General features: G+C 39.5%; 1 protein-coding gene and 1 long non-coding RNA gene across 2 annotated transcripts; both read left to right on the top strand.

Annotated features, from left to right (window-relative positions):
* Positions 1-4,163: 4,163 nt before the first annotated feature.
* Positions 4,164-14,862, top strand: LOC132116593 (uncharacterized). The gene is made up of 6 exons (XM_059525460.1): positions 4,164-4,379; positions 5,342-5,613; positions 5,946-6,051; positions 13,910-14,040; positions 14,370-14,537; positions 14,686-14,862. The coding sequence occupies exons 2-6, from the start codon at positions 5,344-5,346 to the stop codon at positions 14,860-14,862; spliced, it is 852 nt and encodes a 283-aa protein (XP_059381443.1). The 5' UTR covers positions 4,164-4,379; positions 5,342-5,343.
* A 1,266-nt stretch (positions 14,863-16,128) lies between these two features.
* LOC132116769 (uncharacterized) lies at positions 16,129-18,230 on the top strand. Its single transcript, XR_009425687.1, has 3 exons — positions 16,129-16,745; positions 17,072-17,961; positions 18,113-18,230. It is a non-coding gene; the product is annotated as an uncharacterized LOC132116769 (long non-coding RNA).
* Positions 18,231-18,625: the final 395 nt, after the last annotated feature.

Here is an 18,625-nt window from a genome sequence, read left to right as displayed (position 1 = left end):
AGCTGAACAAGGCATTGATGAATTGCAGTTTCAAAATGCTTACGACCAGGAAACTCCTCGCGCAGATTCGCAGAGGGGACTGGTTCATGTCAATAGATCTGAGGGACGCGTATTTTCAAATACAGATAGCGTCAAACCACAGGCGATATTTGAGATTCACCTTCGAGGGCCAGGCATACCAGTTTACAGTCCTCCATGGCTCCTCGTACGTTTACGAGGTGCATGGATGCAGCGCTCGCTCCTCTCAGACTCAGAGGCATACGAGTGCTGAATTATTTGGACGACTGGCTGGTTCTGGCCCGATCACGAGTGGAGCTCGTGGACCAAAGGGCCGTTTTACTCGATCACCTCGAGAAACTCGGCCTCAGTGTCAATTGAGCGAAGAGTTCGCTGAACCCCAGTCAGACGATCCTGTTTCTGGGTATAGTTCTGAACTCGTGTTCCATGACGGCGCGGCTGTCACCACAGCGCGCTATGGGCATTCAGCGCGCAGCGAGTTCTTTCCGCTGTGGCGCGACCGTGTCGCTCAAACACTGTCAAAAGATGCTGGGTCTCATGGCCTCAGCATCTCCGGTTCTGCGGCTAGGCCTGCTCCGCATGCGCCCCCTGCAGTTCTGGCTGAAGGCTCGGGTGCCGCGCAGAGCGTGGGTGTCTGGCCGGCTGCATTTCAAGGTCGATCAGAGCTGTGTTGCGGCTCTAGCACCTTGGACAGCGAACGGCTGGTACCGATCAGGTGTAAGCTCGGGGACTTCCCCGAGTGTGAAAATGGTGTCGATGGACGCCTCCACTTCGGGATGGGGAGCGCTGCTCGAAGGCAGACCGTCCTTTGGCCTATGGTCAGAACGGGAAAAGCTCCATCATATCAACTGCCTGGGAATGCTGGCAGTGGAGAACGCGCTGACGCGCTTTTGTCCCCATATCAAGGATCACCACGTCGTAGTCAGTGCGGACAACATGTCCGTGGTGTCCTACATAAATCGCCAGGGCGGTCTCGGGTCCCGAAACCTGTGCAGGCTGACGGAACGCCTCCTGGTTTGGGCTCAGCGCAACGTGCGCTCGCTGAGAGCAGTGCATGTACCTGGACTGCAGAATCTGGGTCCAGACAGGCTGTCCAGAGGCAATGTTCCTACGGGCGAATGGTCTCTACACCCGCAAACAGTCCGGCTGTTGTGGGAGAGATTTGGCATGGCGGAGGTGGACCTCTTTGCGTCCCACGAAAACGCTCACTGCCCCGCTTTCTTTTCCAAGAACGAAAGCGCGCTGTCACGGAGATGGCCGTGCTGCCCGCTTTATGCGTTCCCTCCCGTCTCCCTCCTTCCGCAGGTGATAGAACGGGTGAGAGAAACGAGATGTTCAATACTGCTTGTAGCACCTCTTTGGAAGAACCAACCATGGTTCCCAGATTTGATGCAGTTAGCAGATGTCGCCCCGTGGCCGGTACCGTTGAGGAGGGACCTCCTCTCGCATGCCAGGGGCTCGATTTGGCACCCTCAACCGGAGTTGTGGTCCCTCCATGTGTGGGCACTCAACGGTTACCCGCTGATCTCGCAGAGGGAGTGCTAAATACCATCACTCAGGCTAGAGCTCCGTCGACACGACGTCTGTATGCCTCGAAGTGGTCGGTGTTCTCCAGCTGGTGCACAGCTCGAGGTTATTCACCCCTTAGTTGTGAGGTGACGGAGGTCCTCTCCTTCCTACAGGAGCTGTTGGATAAGGGCAGAGCCCCATCCACGCTCAAAGTTTATGTGGCGGCCATCGCGGCGTTTTCTGAAACGGCGTCCGGTCAGTCAATAGGAAGGAACGATTTGGTCATCCGGTTCCTTAGAAGTGCTAGGAGGCTGAATCCTCCCAGACCTCCGTCAGTCCCTATGTGGGACCTCGCGGCGGTTTTGGAGGCTTTGAAGGGTCCTCCTTTTGAGCCTATCCAATCGGTTAGCCTTCAGCATCTGTCGTTCAAGACAGTATTCTTGTTGGCTCACGTTCTGTGAAGCGTGTGGGTGATTTGCACGCGCTCTCGGTGAGCCAGTCGTGCTTGGAGTTTGGGCCCAATGACTCAAGAGTCATACTCAAACCGTGCCGAAATCCCTCAACACACCGTTTCGGGCTCAGGTTATTGCCCTGTCTGCCCTGCCGGTGTCAGGGGAGGATGGAGACTCGAGTCTTCTTTGCCCTGTCAGGGTTTTAAGAGCTTATGTGTCTCGCTCTGCTGCCTTTCGGCAGACGGAGCAGCTGTTTGTCTCGTTCGGTGGACGTTCCAAGGGAATGGCTGTTTCGAGACAGACTCTATCCAGATGGATAGTTGACGCCATAGCGTTAGCTTACGCTTCCAGGGGCCTTCAGTGCCCATTGGGCGTCAGAGCACACTCCACAAAAGGCGTCGCCTCGTCGTGGGCGTGGTCTACTGGGATCTCCTTGCAGGATATATGTATGGCGGCAGGTTGGGCCTCGCCGTCTACATTTATCAGGTTCTATAACCTGGAGGTTCCCACCTTGCAAGCAAGGCTGCTGTCGGTATAGTCGAATCAGGGCCCTGAGGGGAATTCTGAGTTCACGAGCGCTATGCGCTGCCGACTGTTATATGGGCAGTATTGCGTAAGACCCGCATTGCCACATTGGTCAGGCCTTGCCTCGGCTGTGTGATGTCATATTGCCGCATCTACGGATGCTGCTAGATATGGGACGGAGGGCTTCCCCCCTTTCTGTCCTGGACTCTCTGTGAGTCCCTCAGGTGACTGTGCACTGTAAATCCTGGGCGTTGCTTCAGGTTTATTGGTGTGTGATCCCTGCGCGCACCGCGTTTCACATTGGGTTCCCGTAGCGTCTTAGCTAAGACGCAGTACCAGAGAGCTCTCGTAAGAGAACGTACTAGGTTACTAAACGTAACCTCGGTTCTCTCTAGAAGAGCGAACGAGTACTGCGTTCTCTGCCGTGCGCACGATTCACTCTGGTTCGCTTCGGCGATTAAATAAATCAGGTGAGTCAGCCTTTTTGAGCTCCTTTTATAGGTTGGGCCACACCCGTTTCGGCGGGAAGTTACAAAAATACAAAATTAAGGATAATTTTTGTTTCAGTATTTTGTGAAAAGAGACTTTTCCCGTAGCGTCTTAGCTAAGACGCAGTACTCGTTCGCTCTTCTAGAGAGATCCGAGGTTACGTTTAGTAACCGAGTACGTTTTTCTGTTGATGCCCCGTTTTCATGGCAACTCTGCTCGCCACTCGCGCAGAACTTACCGCAAACACAGCATTTACACAAACAAACATCTAGAGTTAGAGTTACATTTATAATTTACAGTCTCATTCAATAATCACTCAATAATGAATGTAAAACTCATTTTGTAGCTCAGAGAGCAACAGCAACAGCTCACCGTACAGAGACGGATTATTTCTGGCAGCCTGTAAAAGAGTGAAAAACACGGTGAAAAAGCAGTCAGGACTTCTCTTTAATAATCCGCTTTTACATTCTCCCTCCGAGAAACTGCTGGAAACGCATTAAGGCGTTAACATTAATTTTAAAAACTTGTCTAAACAAGTTAACGGTAACATTATTTGAAAATGAGCCAGTCTCTTCAGCTGTCAATAGACTGTATAAAACACACCGCGTGCCTTAGAATTTACGAAGTAGTATTTTTTGTCTAATTGAGCTGAAGTGAAATCGTAACGTTACCTGAAAGCCACAGATGTCGCTGGGATGAATCTCTTCTCTCTCTCTGGCTGGCTAAAAGAGATGAATAACTTGGCAAGCGCACACAGATAAGTGCGGCATCGGCCCGCGGTCGTGAACTGCGGGCATAACGTTACACGGTGCGATTTTTGCTGTCGTACGATTTCGCATGCGATTTTTTTTCAATCGTGTGGAAATCGCGTATGCTCGTATGGTCGCGGCTCGTATCATTTGCGATGAATTACGAGCCGAGCAGAGTGGCTTACGAGCACTTCCCGACCTCCCGATCATTTTTAAACATGTCTAAAAAGTTCGTGAGCAATCGGTTTGAATTCGTGACGTGTGCGGTTGAACGAGCCGATTTGTTGATTTATTTGAAGTTGACCAATCACGAACTAGGAAAACCACAGAAGAAGAAAGGCGAAGACGGCAGCGCCACAGCGATTGTGGACTATTGACCAGGCACTCGATTCGAACGTTATCACTTGATTGAATGGGCGTTATCAGCGGTTATCATCCCATAGATATGGGCCAGGAGGGGCCTACTGCGCCTTCTAGTAGGCTCAGAAGGCCGTGATCATCCATCCACATGGTTGATCACCCACAAATATACAAGAGAAGACTCCAGATCCAATCCCAGAATTCCTGCTCACCGGTAATTGGAAGTCTACTGGACCAACGCTGCAACGTTGCGATATTTCCTGCTTAATATTTTCAGGTAAGACTATTAAAATGATAAAACTGAGCATTTAAACTGTAATGGAAAACAATACATACACTCGTATTGCGTGTCATGATTGTTGACATGAGATAACCGTATTGCGATGTGTCTGCAAACGTTAACGCTAGACCATATTACGTTATTAGCCTGTCGTTGCGTTAACGTTGCATGCTTTATGTGAGCATTAACGTTGCTGTATTTACGTCTGAAGCTAATGAGGGAATTTAGTTTCTAGTTAAACTGTAAAAATGACTTTTTACACTCTTACAGGCTTATTGCATATTGTGTATGCTCGATAACGCCTCACTGAAGCCATATCATAGGCCTAATGTAACCCATATTGACTTGAGAGAAATATTAAACACAAGACGTATTTTACGGCTGTTTGGAAACCTTGGGATCTTGACTAGAGTGTAAAATAAAGTTCTGTGGATTTGAACAAAGCTTGGCTGGATTTGATCCCATATCAGGAAGCTTTGGATCTGTCTATCTGTCTATCTATCTATCTATCTATCTATCTATCTATCTATCTATCTATCTATCTATATACCTTACCAAAAAAATAAAGGGAATACTTAACAACACAATATAACCCACAAGTGTTCCCTTTATTTTTTTGAGCAGTTTATATATATATATATATATATATATATATATATATATATATATATATATATATATATATATATATATATATATATAGCTAGCTAGGTGTGTATCTATCTATTTATATAATCTATCTATCTGTATCTAGCTCAATGTGTATTTATCTATCAATCTATCTTGCAATCTATATATCTAGTTATCTAGCTAGCTGTATCTAACTATCTCACCAAATATCCCTCATCTGACTGCATCCCATTTTCACTCATGTGTTTCTGTCTTTTAGGCTGTGATAAGAAGTACGGTACGGGTTGCACTTTGCTTTATGTAATAATTGCCAAATATTTTGATTTCAGATATGGGAAAAGCTCTTAAGATGACCACACGTTTCAGGAACGTTAAAATTAAGTTGGTGAGGAGGTCTGTCGCTGGCCCTGCAAAGTTGTCTTACCTCAGTCAAGGTCTTCCCCAGCCCAGCTTCAAACAGACCCACCCTTCCGACCCTTCTATTACATCTCAACTGGCTGATCCTGATGATGCGACACCAAGCTGTTCTGAGAGTGCATACAGTAAGGCAAAGAAGAGAGAGCTTCATGCCTGGGATGCAGTCAAGGATGAGATGCTTAAGGTGTCGTTGAATGTTCAGCACCAATCACTACCCAGTGTGTTGTCTGCCGAGAACATGCTGATTATAGGTGTATTGAGTGCAGCTCCACTGCAGTGTTTTGTGAGGTTTGCCTGTAGAGGACTTTCACTGCATCTTCCTGACAAGTGGTTTGTAAGAACAATAGCATACAGTCTTACATTGCTATTGCTATACTTGCATACAGACAGCAAACTTACAGTAATGTCTACAGATTCATTAGATACTTCAAATTGTTTTAGCACTATGCAGTATCAACTGTTAGTGTCACAAGTTTGTTGTTTTAAAAACATTAGTGCTATCCATCTTTCTTATAGAATGTTTACTATGAGCCTTCCTCCCTGGGGTTATTCTTATATTTACCTGAAGGCCATGGCACCCATGCTGTGTACACAAAGGACATGAAGGTCATTGTCAGCACAGGTTTGTCATTTTACCTGATACAAAATCTTAATGTATTTAATTTTATTGACAGGTTAAGGAATTCAATCCTATTACATGTGGAGTAATGATTTCCTTTAAGGAATTAATCAAATTTGTGATACAATAAAAAAAAAGTTGTTTGTTGATTCCAATAATTACAAACATTAAGTTATATGTGACACACTCAAGTGATTTAGTCTATACTATATAAACTAAATGTATACTTTATATACTATCATGATAGGTAAAAATGTATAGCCTGAATCCACTGTGTCGCTTTCACTCTAAAAATGGCTGGGTTAAAAATAACCCAATTGGCAACCCAGCACTGGGTAAATATTGGACAGAACACGTGCTGGGTTAAAGTAACCCAGCATGCTGGGTTATTGAGAAAACCCAAGATAGAGTCATTTTTACCATTTGTGTGTTTGCATTTTTATGATTCTGGGTTATTCTTGCTGGGTTATTCTCATAATTTCACTTTTGCTTAATCATGGATTAATAAATAAAGAATACAGGTTATTTAGACTGTTAAAAATTATTTTTTATGCCATCTGACTTTCACAAATTTGTACCAATGATAAACATGGAATTTTCCCTTTTTTTTTTGTTTCCAGCAAATGCAAAAAAAAAAAAAAAAAAAAACAGAAATACAGTTGCAACTAGATAAAAAAGTTTGTCAAGACAAACTTTAAGTTGGCTTGAGAAAGCCTGACCAGAAGTTTGAAAAGTTTACAAAGTTTGAAAAGTTTACAAAGTTTGAAAAGTTTACAAAGTTTGAAAAGTTTGAAAATGTGAAAAGTTTAAAAAGATTTAAAAGTTTAAGAAGTTTAAAAAAGACTGATTAACATATTGCTAGCATAACAAGCAAGTGACTACCATGTCATTAGCATGATTAACAAAGTTGCTAGCATGTTGCTAGCATGATTAGCAAGTGACTAGCATGTACTTAGCATGATTAGCAAGGTATCTAGCATGTCGCTAGCATAATTAGCAAGTGACTAGCCATGTCGCTAGCATGATTAGGAAGTTACTAGCATTTCTCTAGCACAGTGGTCTCCAACATGGTGCCCGCGGGCACCTGGTAGCCCGCGTGGAGTCTCTGAGTCGCCCGCCGAGCACGTTATTTAAATAGCCTGAATTGTAATCTTTCTTTTTTTTTTTTTTTTATGATAATGGAATACAATGAGAAAATAACTATTGGTGACATTTCATATACCATTAAAACATAATAAAATAATTCAATAATTTAAAATATTTATAATCTGCACGTCTCTCTATCTCTCTCTCGCTGCGTCTCGTGCGCGCACCTCTCTCTCTCTCTCTCTCTCTCTCTCTCTCTCTCTCTCTCTCTCTCTCTCGCTCTTCGTCTTGCGCGCGCGCACCTCTCTGTCTCTCTCTCTCGCTCGCTCTGCGTCTCATGCGCGCACCTCTCTTGTTCTCTCTGCGTATCGTGCGGCAGAGGAGCAGCGTTTTAATTTAGTTAAACACAGATATTATGTTGCTTTTCTAATTTTACATGCAAGTATGTAAAGTATATCATTCAGTCACTATTTCATATTTATGCCGTTGTTCTTTCTCCCTTTCCCCCCGTGATTTTGTCTATATCGCGAATATAAGACAACCCCCATTTTTTAGGACAAAAAAACTTGTCTTATATTCGGGTATATACGGTAATTATATATTCAATAGTCATAATATTTTACAATATTACTGTTTGTTGTTGTATTTTTCAAAACCTGAAACTTTGTGTGTGTGTGTGTGTGCCTATATCAAACAAGTAGCCCTCAAGACTATTTTATCCCTTCAGGGAGCCCTCACTCACAAAAAGGTTGGAGACCCCTGCTCTAGCATGTCTATCATGCGACTAGCATGTTTCTAGCATGATTTTAGCATGATTAGCATGTTGCTATCATGTTTCTAGCATGATTAGCATTCGACTAGCATGATTAACATGTTGTTAGAATGTTTATAGCATGATTAGCATGCGACTAGCATGTTGCCAGCATGATTTTAGCATGATTAGCATGTTGCTAGCATGTTTCTTGCATGATAAGCATGTCGCTAGCATGTCTCTAGCATGTTGTTAGCATGTTCCTAACATGACTAGCATGCAACTAGCATGTTTCTAGCATGATTAGCATGTTGCTAGCATGTTTCTAGCATGCGACTAGCATGTTGCTAGCATGATTTTAGCATGATTAGCATGATGCTAGCATGTTTCTAGCATGATTAGCATGCGACTAGCATGTTGCTAGCATGTTTCTAGCATGATTAGCATGTTGCTAGCATGTCGCTAGTATGTTTCTAGCATGATTTACATGTTGCTAACATGATTAGCATGCAACTAGCATGTTGCTAGCATGATTAGCATGTTGCTATCATTATGTAAGCATGATTAGCATGTTTCTAGCATGATTAGCATGCGACTAGCATTTTGCTAGCATGATTTTACCATGATTAACATGTTGCTAGCATATTTCTAGCATGATTAGCATATCGCTAGCATGTCGCTAGCATGTTTCTAGCATGATTAGCATGTTTCTAGCACGACTAGCATGCAACTAGCATGTTGCTAGCATGATTAGCATGTTGCTAGCATGTTTCCAACATGATTAGCATGTTGCTAGCATGATTTTACCATGATTAGCATGTTGCTAGCATGTTTCTAGCATGATTAACATATTGCTAGCATGTCGCTAGCATGATTAACATGCGACTAACATTTTGCTAACATGATTAGCATGTTTGCTAGGATGTTTCTAACATGATTTTACCATGATTTCTAACATTATTCTCTCAACGGACATTTGCATCGATAGTCTAGTGTTATAATTGATTTGCGTTTGGTGCACTGTGGAGTGGGTAAAATGGTTTTTAATGGCTGGCTAACATATACCCATTGACTCGCGCTAGCCTAGCATCGGCCAACTATCCAAATATAAGGACTGGATAATTTAAAAAAAAAAATGTCTCCACTGATGAATAACAACCAGGCTGACCTAAAAATGAGGTCCGATGTCAAAAATCCCGAACCACCCCTTTAAATTCACCTATGAGTTGGTCTACAGAAGCGGAATATGCTATAGTGATTGGCTGAAAGGTGTGCTTTCAAACTGTCTAATCAATGGGATGTTCCAGTCATTATAAATCACAGTTTTATGTTAATATGCTGGCTATATCAAACACACATGAACAGTCACTGGCACAGATAAGGGAGATCACACTGCATGCGCGCACACAGACATTTCTATGACAAGTCACGCAGGTACTGGGTTACTCCGCAGCTTTAAAACAGTCCATATATAAACACTTATAGGTGTACCAATGTGATAAGGACAAGTCAAAAACACAAGTCAAAAATCTGGAAAATGGGTATATGATGTTTACGCTCATAAATTATGTACATTCTGAACACAAAGTTACAAAGTGCAGCTTTAACTATAGCACAAAATAAAAATATATGTGCGTTTAAGTTACGTGAGGGTTAACGTTAGTTGATTATCACAGACAAACAGTGTTGGGGAGTAACTAGTTACATGTAACAGCGTTACGTAATTTAATTACAAAATTATTGTAACTGTAATTAGTTACAGTTACTACGAAAAATGAGTAATTAAATTACAGTTACTTATGAAATTTTTAACGATTACAAAGGGGATTACATTTGAATATTTACACACATCCACATACAGATTTAACTGATTTCTTTCCCAAATTGCACTGACTATTCTGAGACATACTGCCCTAAGAATTTCCGGGATGCGGAAATACAGTCTGGTTCGTAGAATCCAGTCATAAAAACGGAATGCCTAACGCGGACGGAATATCCCACATTTTGGATGACTAAATCAAAAGTAGGTCAGTACACTTGAATCAAAACATGACATGGACTAGTGTCTGTGAATATTAAGCCCCAAAAATGCAATAGCCTATATGACTTGCACATTCTGCCTGTCTATGGAAATCAGGCGCGGACTGGACACCGGGAGAACCGGGACAATTCCCGGTGGCCTGGCAGCCGATTTTGCCCCACTATTTAATATCATTATTGTATAATTGCCTGCCGAATGTACTAAAGCGATCATTTGCGAATCCGCCATTTGATAATTAAATCTCTAATAAGTCATGAAGTGTTAGTCATGACTCGTGCGCTCTCCGAGCCTCCGCCTAACGGTTTGGATCAGACTCAGAATCAATGCGAGAGAGAGAGAGAGAGAGAGAGAATAGAGTGGACTGTGGAAGCGCACAGCTGGAGCAGAGAAGCAGAACTACTGTTCAGGGTTTTAGGTCAGTTTCATCTGTAAAGATGCTTTTTTGTCTTTGTTTTTTTATTTATTTAATCAAGCAGTAGCACGTTGCTCACCAGTCATCACTCAAAATACTATATAAAGGACATCATTATTATCAGTTGTAATGTTACAGTAGGAATTTATCTGAAAAAAATTCCGATTTTTTTATAGGTTTAGGGGAAGCTACGACAGACAACAACACAACCCTTACGAAAATTTACATTTTAATATTTAACTATAAATCCAGAGAAAATGGTTACTATTGTTTAAATGTGGTAACCAAAAATGTAAAATTATTTTACAAATGTATTTATTTAAAATACAAATAAATTACTAAATACAAATCCATTTGCAAAAAAACAAAAACAAAACAAGGTTATTTTACTTTTATATAGGCTAATAAAAGCAAGGTTAATTTTTGTAAGGGAAAAACATGACTTGTGTACAGTATTAGGATTTTTCTATAAAGATATTGTAGTATTGTAGAGTATTGTATTGTAAAGTATAGTTTTGTTCAATCTTGAGTATTAAAGTCACGAGAGGGATGGATAACAGGGCAAAATAAAGAGACTGAAGAGAAAAATGGAAGTGAAGGTGCAGTTCAGGAGAGAACTTTTAATTATTTTGCATGTCCCCAAATTAAAGATTTAAACCTTTTTTAATGCCAGGTCCATACAAAAAAATAGTTTTGTCCATGAATTTGTTTGTATGAGTTTGAATTTTCCAGTCTGAATTTTTTTCCCAGTCCGCCCCTCCTGTAAATTAATGGCAAAGACATGGTTTCATTTACTACACATAGGCCTACTGAAGCTCGCAGTGTTTTCAACCTCTGCCATCTCAATATAGGAGTACACGAGCACATAAACATAATTTCTAGAACTGCTTTGTGTCACTTAATGTGCATTTTACTTATTTTGAGAAAACTATCATCATATACAAAGAGACAGCAGTTTAAAAAAAAACACCAATGTTTCAGGAGTTTAGTACACAGAATACGTCACATGCTTATTAGATAACTGTATTTAAGTTGATGTATATGCTTTTATTTATTATTCTTTAATTTTCACAAATTTAGAAAAGTAATCAAAAAGTACTCAAAAGTAATTAGTTACATTACTTTAATAAAGTAATTGAAAAAGTTACACTACTATTACATTTTAAACAGGGTAACTTGTAATCTGTAACCTATTACATTTCCAAAGTAACCTTCCCAACACTGCAGACAAACAATTATTTAAAATGTATAATAAACATGAACTTACCGTTAGAGACGCCTCAATAAGACTGCACTCGACGAGTTTTTCCTCACAAATGTATCCATGTGCTTTTCTGACAGGAAAAAAACACATTTAGAATTATAACTTGTATGTAAAAACACTTTATAAACCACAAAAGCATCAAATCACCTCACTAACGCGGCCTACGTCACTCGCTGTGCGTGCGCGCACTTTGAAATGCCCTGAGACGTCGATTCTTTTCCGGGAATCACACTTTGTTCGAGAATTACTGAACCGGTTTATTTGAACCGGATCATCGGTTCTTTTAGACCTGCGATCCGACTATATTGTACGTAATTTGTATGATTTACATGTCGATATGGACAACTGCAGGTGTTTACATTAGAGCAGAAAGTCGTATTCAATTTTTGAACTCATTTGACTCACTTAAATGTTAAATTCGCTTTTCAGTGTCAGAAACGACTTTTTCCTCTATTTTCACAGGTATTCGCATATTTCAGCCATCCGTCACTGTCTGAAACTTAATAAAACTGTATTAATCTGTCGTCTCAGATTCCTTAACACGATTATGCGAGTCACCCCTTACAAAAAATAACCATGGTTTTATTATAGTAACTGTAGTAACTGTAGTAACCCATGGTTTTTTGGCGTGTTGACTACCATTTGTATAACCACAGATTTACTACAAATACCATGGTTAAACCATGGTTAATATAGCAAAACCATGGTTAATTTGTGGTTACCATGGTTTAACTATAGTAACCATGGTTTTTTGGTTTTATTTGTAGTAAAACCATGGTTAATTGTCGTAAGGGACGTAACGTAGGTTGGCCGTTTGAGGTAAACTGTTCATCATTTAACGTAAATAATGTTGGCCTGTATTATGGAGTGAGAATCATGCCAAAACCTCACACACACACAAAACGTGTTTTACTCACACCCAACGATTCACAAACAAACTCAGTGTGGTTTGCAAATACAAAACATCACTCACAAACTAATGCATTTTGTTCTGCAAATAAAAAATGTAGCTATCAAACAAATACAGTACGTTTTACATATACAAAAACGTATTTCTTCAATGACAAAAATATCCTCCAAGTACAAACTAAAATCTTTCAAGTACAAAAAAAAATCCTTCAATTAAAAAAAAAAATATTCAAGTACAAAACAAAATCCTTCAAGTACAAAACAAAATTCTACAAGTACGAAAAACTGTCACGTGACTTTTGGCACTAATTTGTCGCCTTGCTGATCCACACGCAAATGCCTTCAGATCCACACACATGCCAGTAAACTGTCATGTAATTCGCACTCCACAACTTGCTTGGCGCCGCCACCGACATGGAAACAGAAGAGAAGAAGAAACGCTAGCGTGAGGGACGTTTTGAACATGATGAGCGGCCAACATGTGAGTTTGCAGTCATTGCTGGTGAAAAATCAGCCTTGAAGGGGTTGTTATTCGCTATAACAATCGCTATACATGATCCCGCTTATTACATTGCACAAAATATTGATAGTTTTTTGTACTTGTAAAATTTTGTTTTGTACTTGAAGGATTTTGTTTTCTACTTGAAGGATTTTTTTTTTTTAATTGAAGGATTTTGTTTTGTACTTGAAAGATTTTAGTTTGTACTTGGAGGATATTTTTGTCATTGAAGCAATACGTTTCTTTGTATATGTAAAACGTACTGTATTTGTTTGATAGTTACGTTTTTTATTTGCAGAACAAAATGCATTAGTTTGTGAGTGATGTTTTGTATTTGCAAACCACACTGAGTTTGTTTGTGAATCGTTGGGTTTGAGTAAAACACGTTGTGTGTGTGTGTGAGGTTTTGGCATGATTCTCACTCTATAATGTAGAACTTTAACAGTATTGTTGCAGCAAAAAAAAGTTATAATTCTGCCAATTTAAAATAATTATTAATGAAAACATTAAATAAACATACCTTAAAACAGTTGAAAGCCGTGGCTTTGCACCGTTGTTCTTCCAAAATGTCAGTTGGGGAGGGATTTAAACATCTTCAAGGCGCGTTAAATAACCCAGTGCTGGCCTAAAACAACCCAGCGACGCAACCCAGCAGGTTTAACCCAACACCTGGTAAATTAAAACTACCCAAAAGTGTTTAAAAAGATATAAAATAACCCAACAAAATGACCCAACAGACTCAGCCCAGCATTTTGGGTTAAAAAATAACCCAGCCGTTTTTAGAGTGTTGGATAAAAGCGTCTGCTAAATGCATTAATTTAATTTAATTTATACTGATATGGTAGTCTCTATGGTACTAGGTTATGTTTTTATGTTATTTTCCTCTTTATATTTGGCAGGACGGCTCTGCACCGTTACAGTCAACATGTGTGCGTGTGAACCAGAAACCTGCTCTCTGCTAAGGTATGGGCTCTGGCCAGCAACAGCCGACAAGCCCCAGACAGATAGCCTTCTTCATCCCAAGCTTTTTGTTTGTCTGTCACTGGAGTGTCAGGGTTCTGTTGAGGGTTTTTGCAACACCCCATATCCCATTTTAGGCATCACCACTTCCGACAAAGAAGTTTGGTTGATATTTGCCCACATTAAATGATGGAACCATATGCCCAGAATGTCCAAAGGTTGGTTATAATTCCAGCGTGGTTCTTGTTTGATTAAATTAATGGCATAGAATTAAAATCTGAATTAATATCAAACTAAGTTAATTTGTGTATGTAGTATTATAATAGAATAGAAATAGTATAAATGTATAAACCTGGTGCGGGTACAAAACCAGTGTTACTGTAAGTGTTTGTTTTCCAGGCGGATGGAGATATAATTGTCACACTGGATGCCAACTTTGGCCTTGTGAGGAAGCAAAGCTCCAGTACAAGTGCGGTTGAGCCATTAAATGGAACCCGCATGATTCTTGATGAAAAGGATGTCGAGGAATACCTGCTATCACATCTTGACAGCTCAAAGCCTCAAGAGGTTAATCATTGTTGCAGAATTTCATGGCCTGAGTCCATGAAATATTAATTAAACTTGTGAAAAAAGATCACTATTCCTCCCATAAATCTATGTATTCCTTAAATATTTAGGACTGCAGTAAGCTGCTCTCATTCAAGGTCTCCAACAGCTGGAAAGAAAACGACATCAAGCCACTGTGATGTTTAACCCACATGTACCAGACATTGTTCCTGCAGACAACCCCTACTTGTGTCAAGCCCTCCCCATGACAAGCATACAGACACTGGTATACAATGATGATGGTGATAATGATGAGGATGCCCCTGATGATGACAATGATAACTAGGACTGTAAGCATTGGTATGACAGGACAGGGCCTGTATTTACAAAGCTTCTCAGAGTAGAAAAAGTCCCAACTGGCCTAAAATCCTCAGACTGTATATTTGAACCTGAGGTTCACAAGCACTTCATAAACTTTTTTAAGTCCAAAGAAATGGTTCTGATGTTGTTGCAGATCATATAAGCCTTTCATGGTGGTGGAGGAATATAATTACTTTACTGCATTACTTGTGCAGACATGTTGTTTTACTAGGTCTGATCTATTTTAAAGCTTAGGCACTGTATTTAAGCATACATATCACCACTAGTCTGTCTGTATGAGTACAAAATTAAAAAATAAACTGTCTATAATTGTTACTGTACAAGCACAGTAAAATATTTCTATAAAAAAATATTACACTACTGTTATTTTGCATAGAATACATTGTTCAAAAATATTTTTGCACACTCATCCAACTGCATTTATTACCACTGTTCTCACGTTCCTGCTAATTCCTCCTGTTCATAATGTATATATAATCCTTCATTGCTCTGTTCATAATGTACATACAATCCCTACATTGCATTCATATTTATATTCTGCATATACTCTGATCAATATTGTATATAGCAACTCCACTGTACATTCTGTATATCATAGCTTTACTTACTCTGCACTTTTATGTATATAAAACACTATATTCTTGCACTTCTGGATAGATGCTAACTGCATTTCATTAGCTCTGTACTTGTACTCTGCATAATGACAATAAAGTTGAATCTAATCTAATCTAATCTAAAAAAAATTGTGTTTACCATAATGTAATATGTTATTTACTGTAATGTACAAATGTGGTCAATGTGTGGGAGGTGTTTTGTTTTTTGTGAGCTCACCATCAAAATCCCCTTCGACTGAGTTGAAATGACAATAAATTATTGGATCTTGAATCCTCTGAAGCAACTATGAGTTTGTTAAAAAAATGTTTTTCAGCCATGGTGCTCTGCACTTATTCACAGCACATTTAAAGTCAATGAAAAGTAATTTACTTATTAAATGACATACAATGAATTTACAGTCATAATCCGTATGTGACAGTGTGCCACAGTAGCATACAGTAGGTTCCTACATAACTGTTATTGGCTTGAAATTCTCCAGATCCAAGCCTGTGTAAATGAACACATTGTTTCTCTTCTTCTTCCCATTGGCTGCTTTCATTTTATTTTCACATTCTTCGTTCAGTGAATGTATATTACATTTAGTTTTATATCTTTACCTTTTTTATTTCGTTGCCATAGTGGTTACGCTGCTATCGCTGAAACCACGTAGCTTGCATGACGTAGTTCCGCACGAAAGTATTTTATTCACAAGACACTTTTTTTAAAATGATAAATTCAACATTTGACCACAAAAAAAAAAACTAACAAACAGATAACTCAACAATATGATATGTTAATATAACTTTTGCACATTTCTCCTTCGATTCAGAGAAATACACTTTTGGTAGCAGAAGGTTACGGAAGTGCATTGTGTTGTGGGCGGGGTTTGCGGGTTCTACATTTCGCCTAAAATATCTTAAATAAACAAATATATTTAGATTTTCTTAACGTAAATCATCTAGATGCAGTGTAATTAATAGATTAGTTGTACTAGATATTTGATATATTCAGTAGATATATCTTTTTACAACCCTAATTTCCAACCCTAATTTGCAAACCAGATAAACTACAACTGCAGTGCTTGATTTGTCACAAGCTGCATTGCGTAGCTATAGGGCATTGTAGTTTTTAAAACATTCGTGTCTTTCTTAGAATTGGATATTGCTAATAGTGAGTTGAGAGTACAATGAGGAGTTTAGGCGGATTGTAAACATATCTATGTAATCAGATTTTAAATGTCTAAATTTTAAATGGGTTCTGTGACGAGTGGGGCGGGGCCGAGGGACATGGGAGCGAGGCCGGTGGAGTGATTGGAGATGAGCTACACCTGTTCGACCCGCCGGTCTCGAGGCCCACGGAGGAGATGGAAGGATATGAAACTGGAGCGACGACAGTGACGGACGAGAGAGGACCAGGCCTGGGCTTTTAGTTGTGTTTTGGTTTTTATTTGAGCGCACCAGTCGTCCGTGAGGGGCTGGTGCGCTGTTTTGTGTTTATTTTGTTATTAAAGTTTCATATGATTGTCCGCCGGTTCCCGCCTCCTTCTTCCCGATGATTAGGAAGTTTTTTTATCATTACAGGTTCAAATTACTTTTAACCAGATTTGACAGTATCCCAAGCTGTTGACTATATTCACATCATAAATGAGGACAAGAGCTCTCTATAACAGTTGGTCTCATGTGTGTAGCCCTTTTTATTGCTTAATTATAAGCCTTCAAATATGCACCAAGGTGATGTTTCAAAGGTCAGTATTTCAAAACAGGAGCCATGTAGAATCTTCATACTTACATATGTTACTCTCCAGGTCAAGACCTTTCTAAAAATGTATGTGGTTTAGCTCTACGACAAAGTTTTAATTTTCTCATTTCACATGCACAAGCCATCTCGGGTGTAGTTTCAGAGAGCTCTTTGAAGGCTCAATAGGCATAACCTATATAAAAAGAAGCTATTTGCTTGTTTGTTTGTTTCTGACTTTGTAAACAGATTTATGAACCCACAACATGACAAATACCTGGTCCGCACACACACAGACACACACACACACACACAAAGACTCATTTTGCATTTCTGTTTGGTACACACATGGCTTATATATATAGTCTATCTATTTATGGGATGGTTCACCCAAAAATGAAAATTCTGTCATCATTTACTCACCCTCATCTCATTCCAAACCTGTATGAGTTGCTTTCTTATGTTGAACATAAAATAAGATAATTTGAAGATTGCTGGTAATTGCTGGTAAAAGTTTTTACAAGGTTTCTAAGCAGAAGATGGTTGAATGTTTTTTCAGTCCATGTTACCAAAACTCATGTGTCATTTAAAAAGCATGTTTGAAAGCATGTCAATTAATTTCTTTGCATTCATCTAGATGCAATGTAATTAATAGTTTGGCTTTACTAGATATTTTATATGTTCAGTAAATATATAATTTTACAACCCTAATTTGCAAACCAGATAAACTACAACTGTAGTGCTGATTTGTATCAAGCTGCATTACTTACCTATAGGGAATTGTAGTTTTTAACATTAGTGTTTTTCTTAGAATTGGAGGTTGTAAATAGTGAGTTGAGAGTACAGTGAGGAGTTTAGGGGTATTGTAAACACATCTATCTAATCAGATTTTAAATGTATAATTAATTATATATAATAAATATAATTGTGACCGACAGCACTTTGAATTGAAATGTAGTCTACCCACGGCAGACAACTACAAACAAAAGTGGAACACACCAGTCCTCCCTCACATAAACTGATAATAAACTTTATTTATCTGAATCCAAGGAGAAACAATTGATATCCTTAACACAGATAAAATGATACCCTTCACATTTTCTCTTAAATGTTTATCATTAAAATAAAAGTGTAACAGTAATTGTGAAGAAAATGCTTCACTGTGGAAGTAAGCAATGCCATAGAAACCATTTAAATTTAAAATAAATAAATTGTAGTGTTCAGCTGTATACCAAAGTTTCTACAAGTACCACTAACCATCTTTTCAATATAATTTTTGCCAAGCATCTCCTAGTGACAGCAAAACTTTGAAAAATGTAAAGTTATATGAAGCATAACTTTTATCATCATACTTTTATCTTATCATCATACTCTGACCCACTGTTTTGAATATTATGGTG

Source organism: Carassius carassius, chromosome 36 (genome assembly GCF_963082965.1).
Source record: "Carassius carassius chromosome 36, fCarCar2.1, whole genome shotgun sequence".
NCBI lineage: Eukaryota > Metazoa > Chordata > Actinopteri > Cypriniformes > Cyprinidae > Carassius > Carassius carassius.
This window is presented reverse-complemented; position numbering and strand designations above follow the sequence as displayed.

Excerpts from the sequence above, each read along its gene's own strand:
- LOC132116593 (XM_059525460.1), top strand. The coding sequence starts at position 5,344 with ATGGGAAAAGCTCTTAAGATGACCACACGTTTCAGGAACGTTAAAATT. Across the intron at positions 5,614-5,945 it reads TCAAGGATGAGATGCTTAAG|AATGTTTACTATGAGCCTTC; the intron begins GTGTCGTTGAAT and ends TCTTTCTTATAG. Across the intron at positions 14,538-14,685 it reads ACAGCTCAAAGCCTCAAGAG|CTGGAAAGAAAACGACATCA; the intron begins GTTAATCATTGT and ends GGTCTCCAACAG.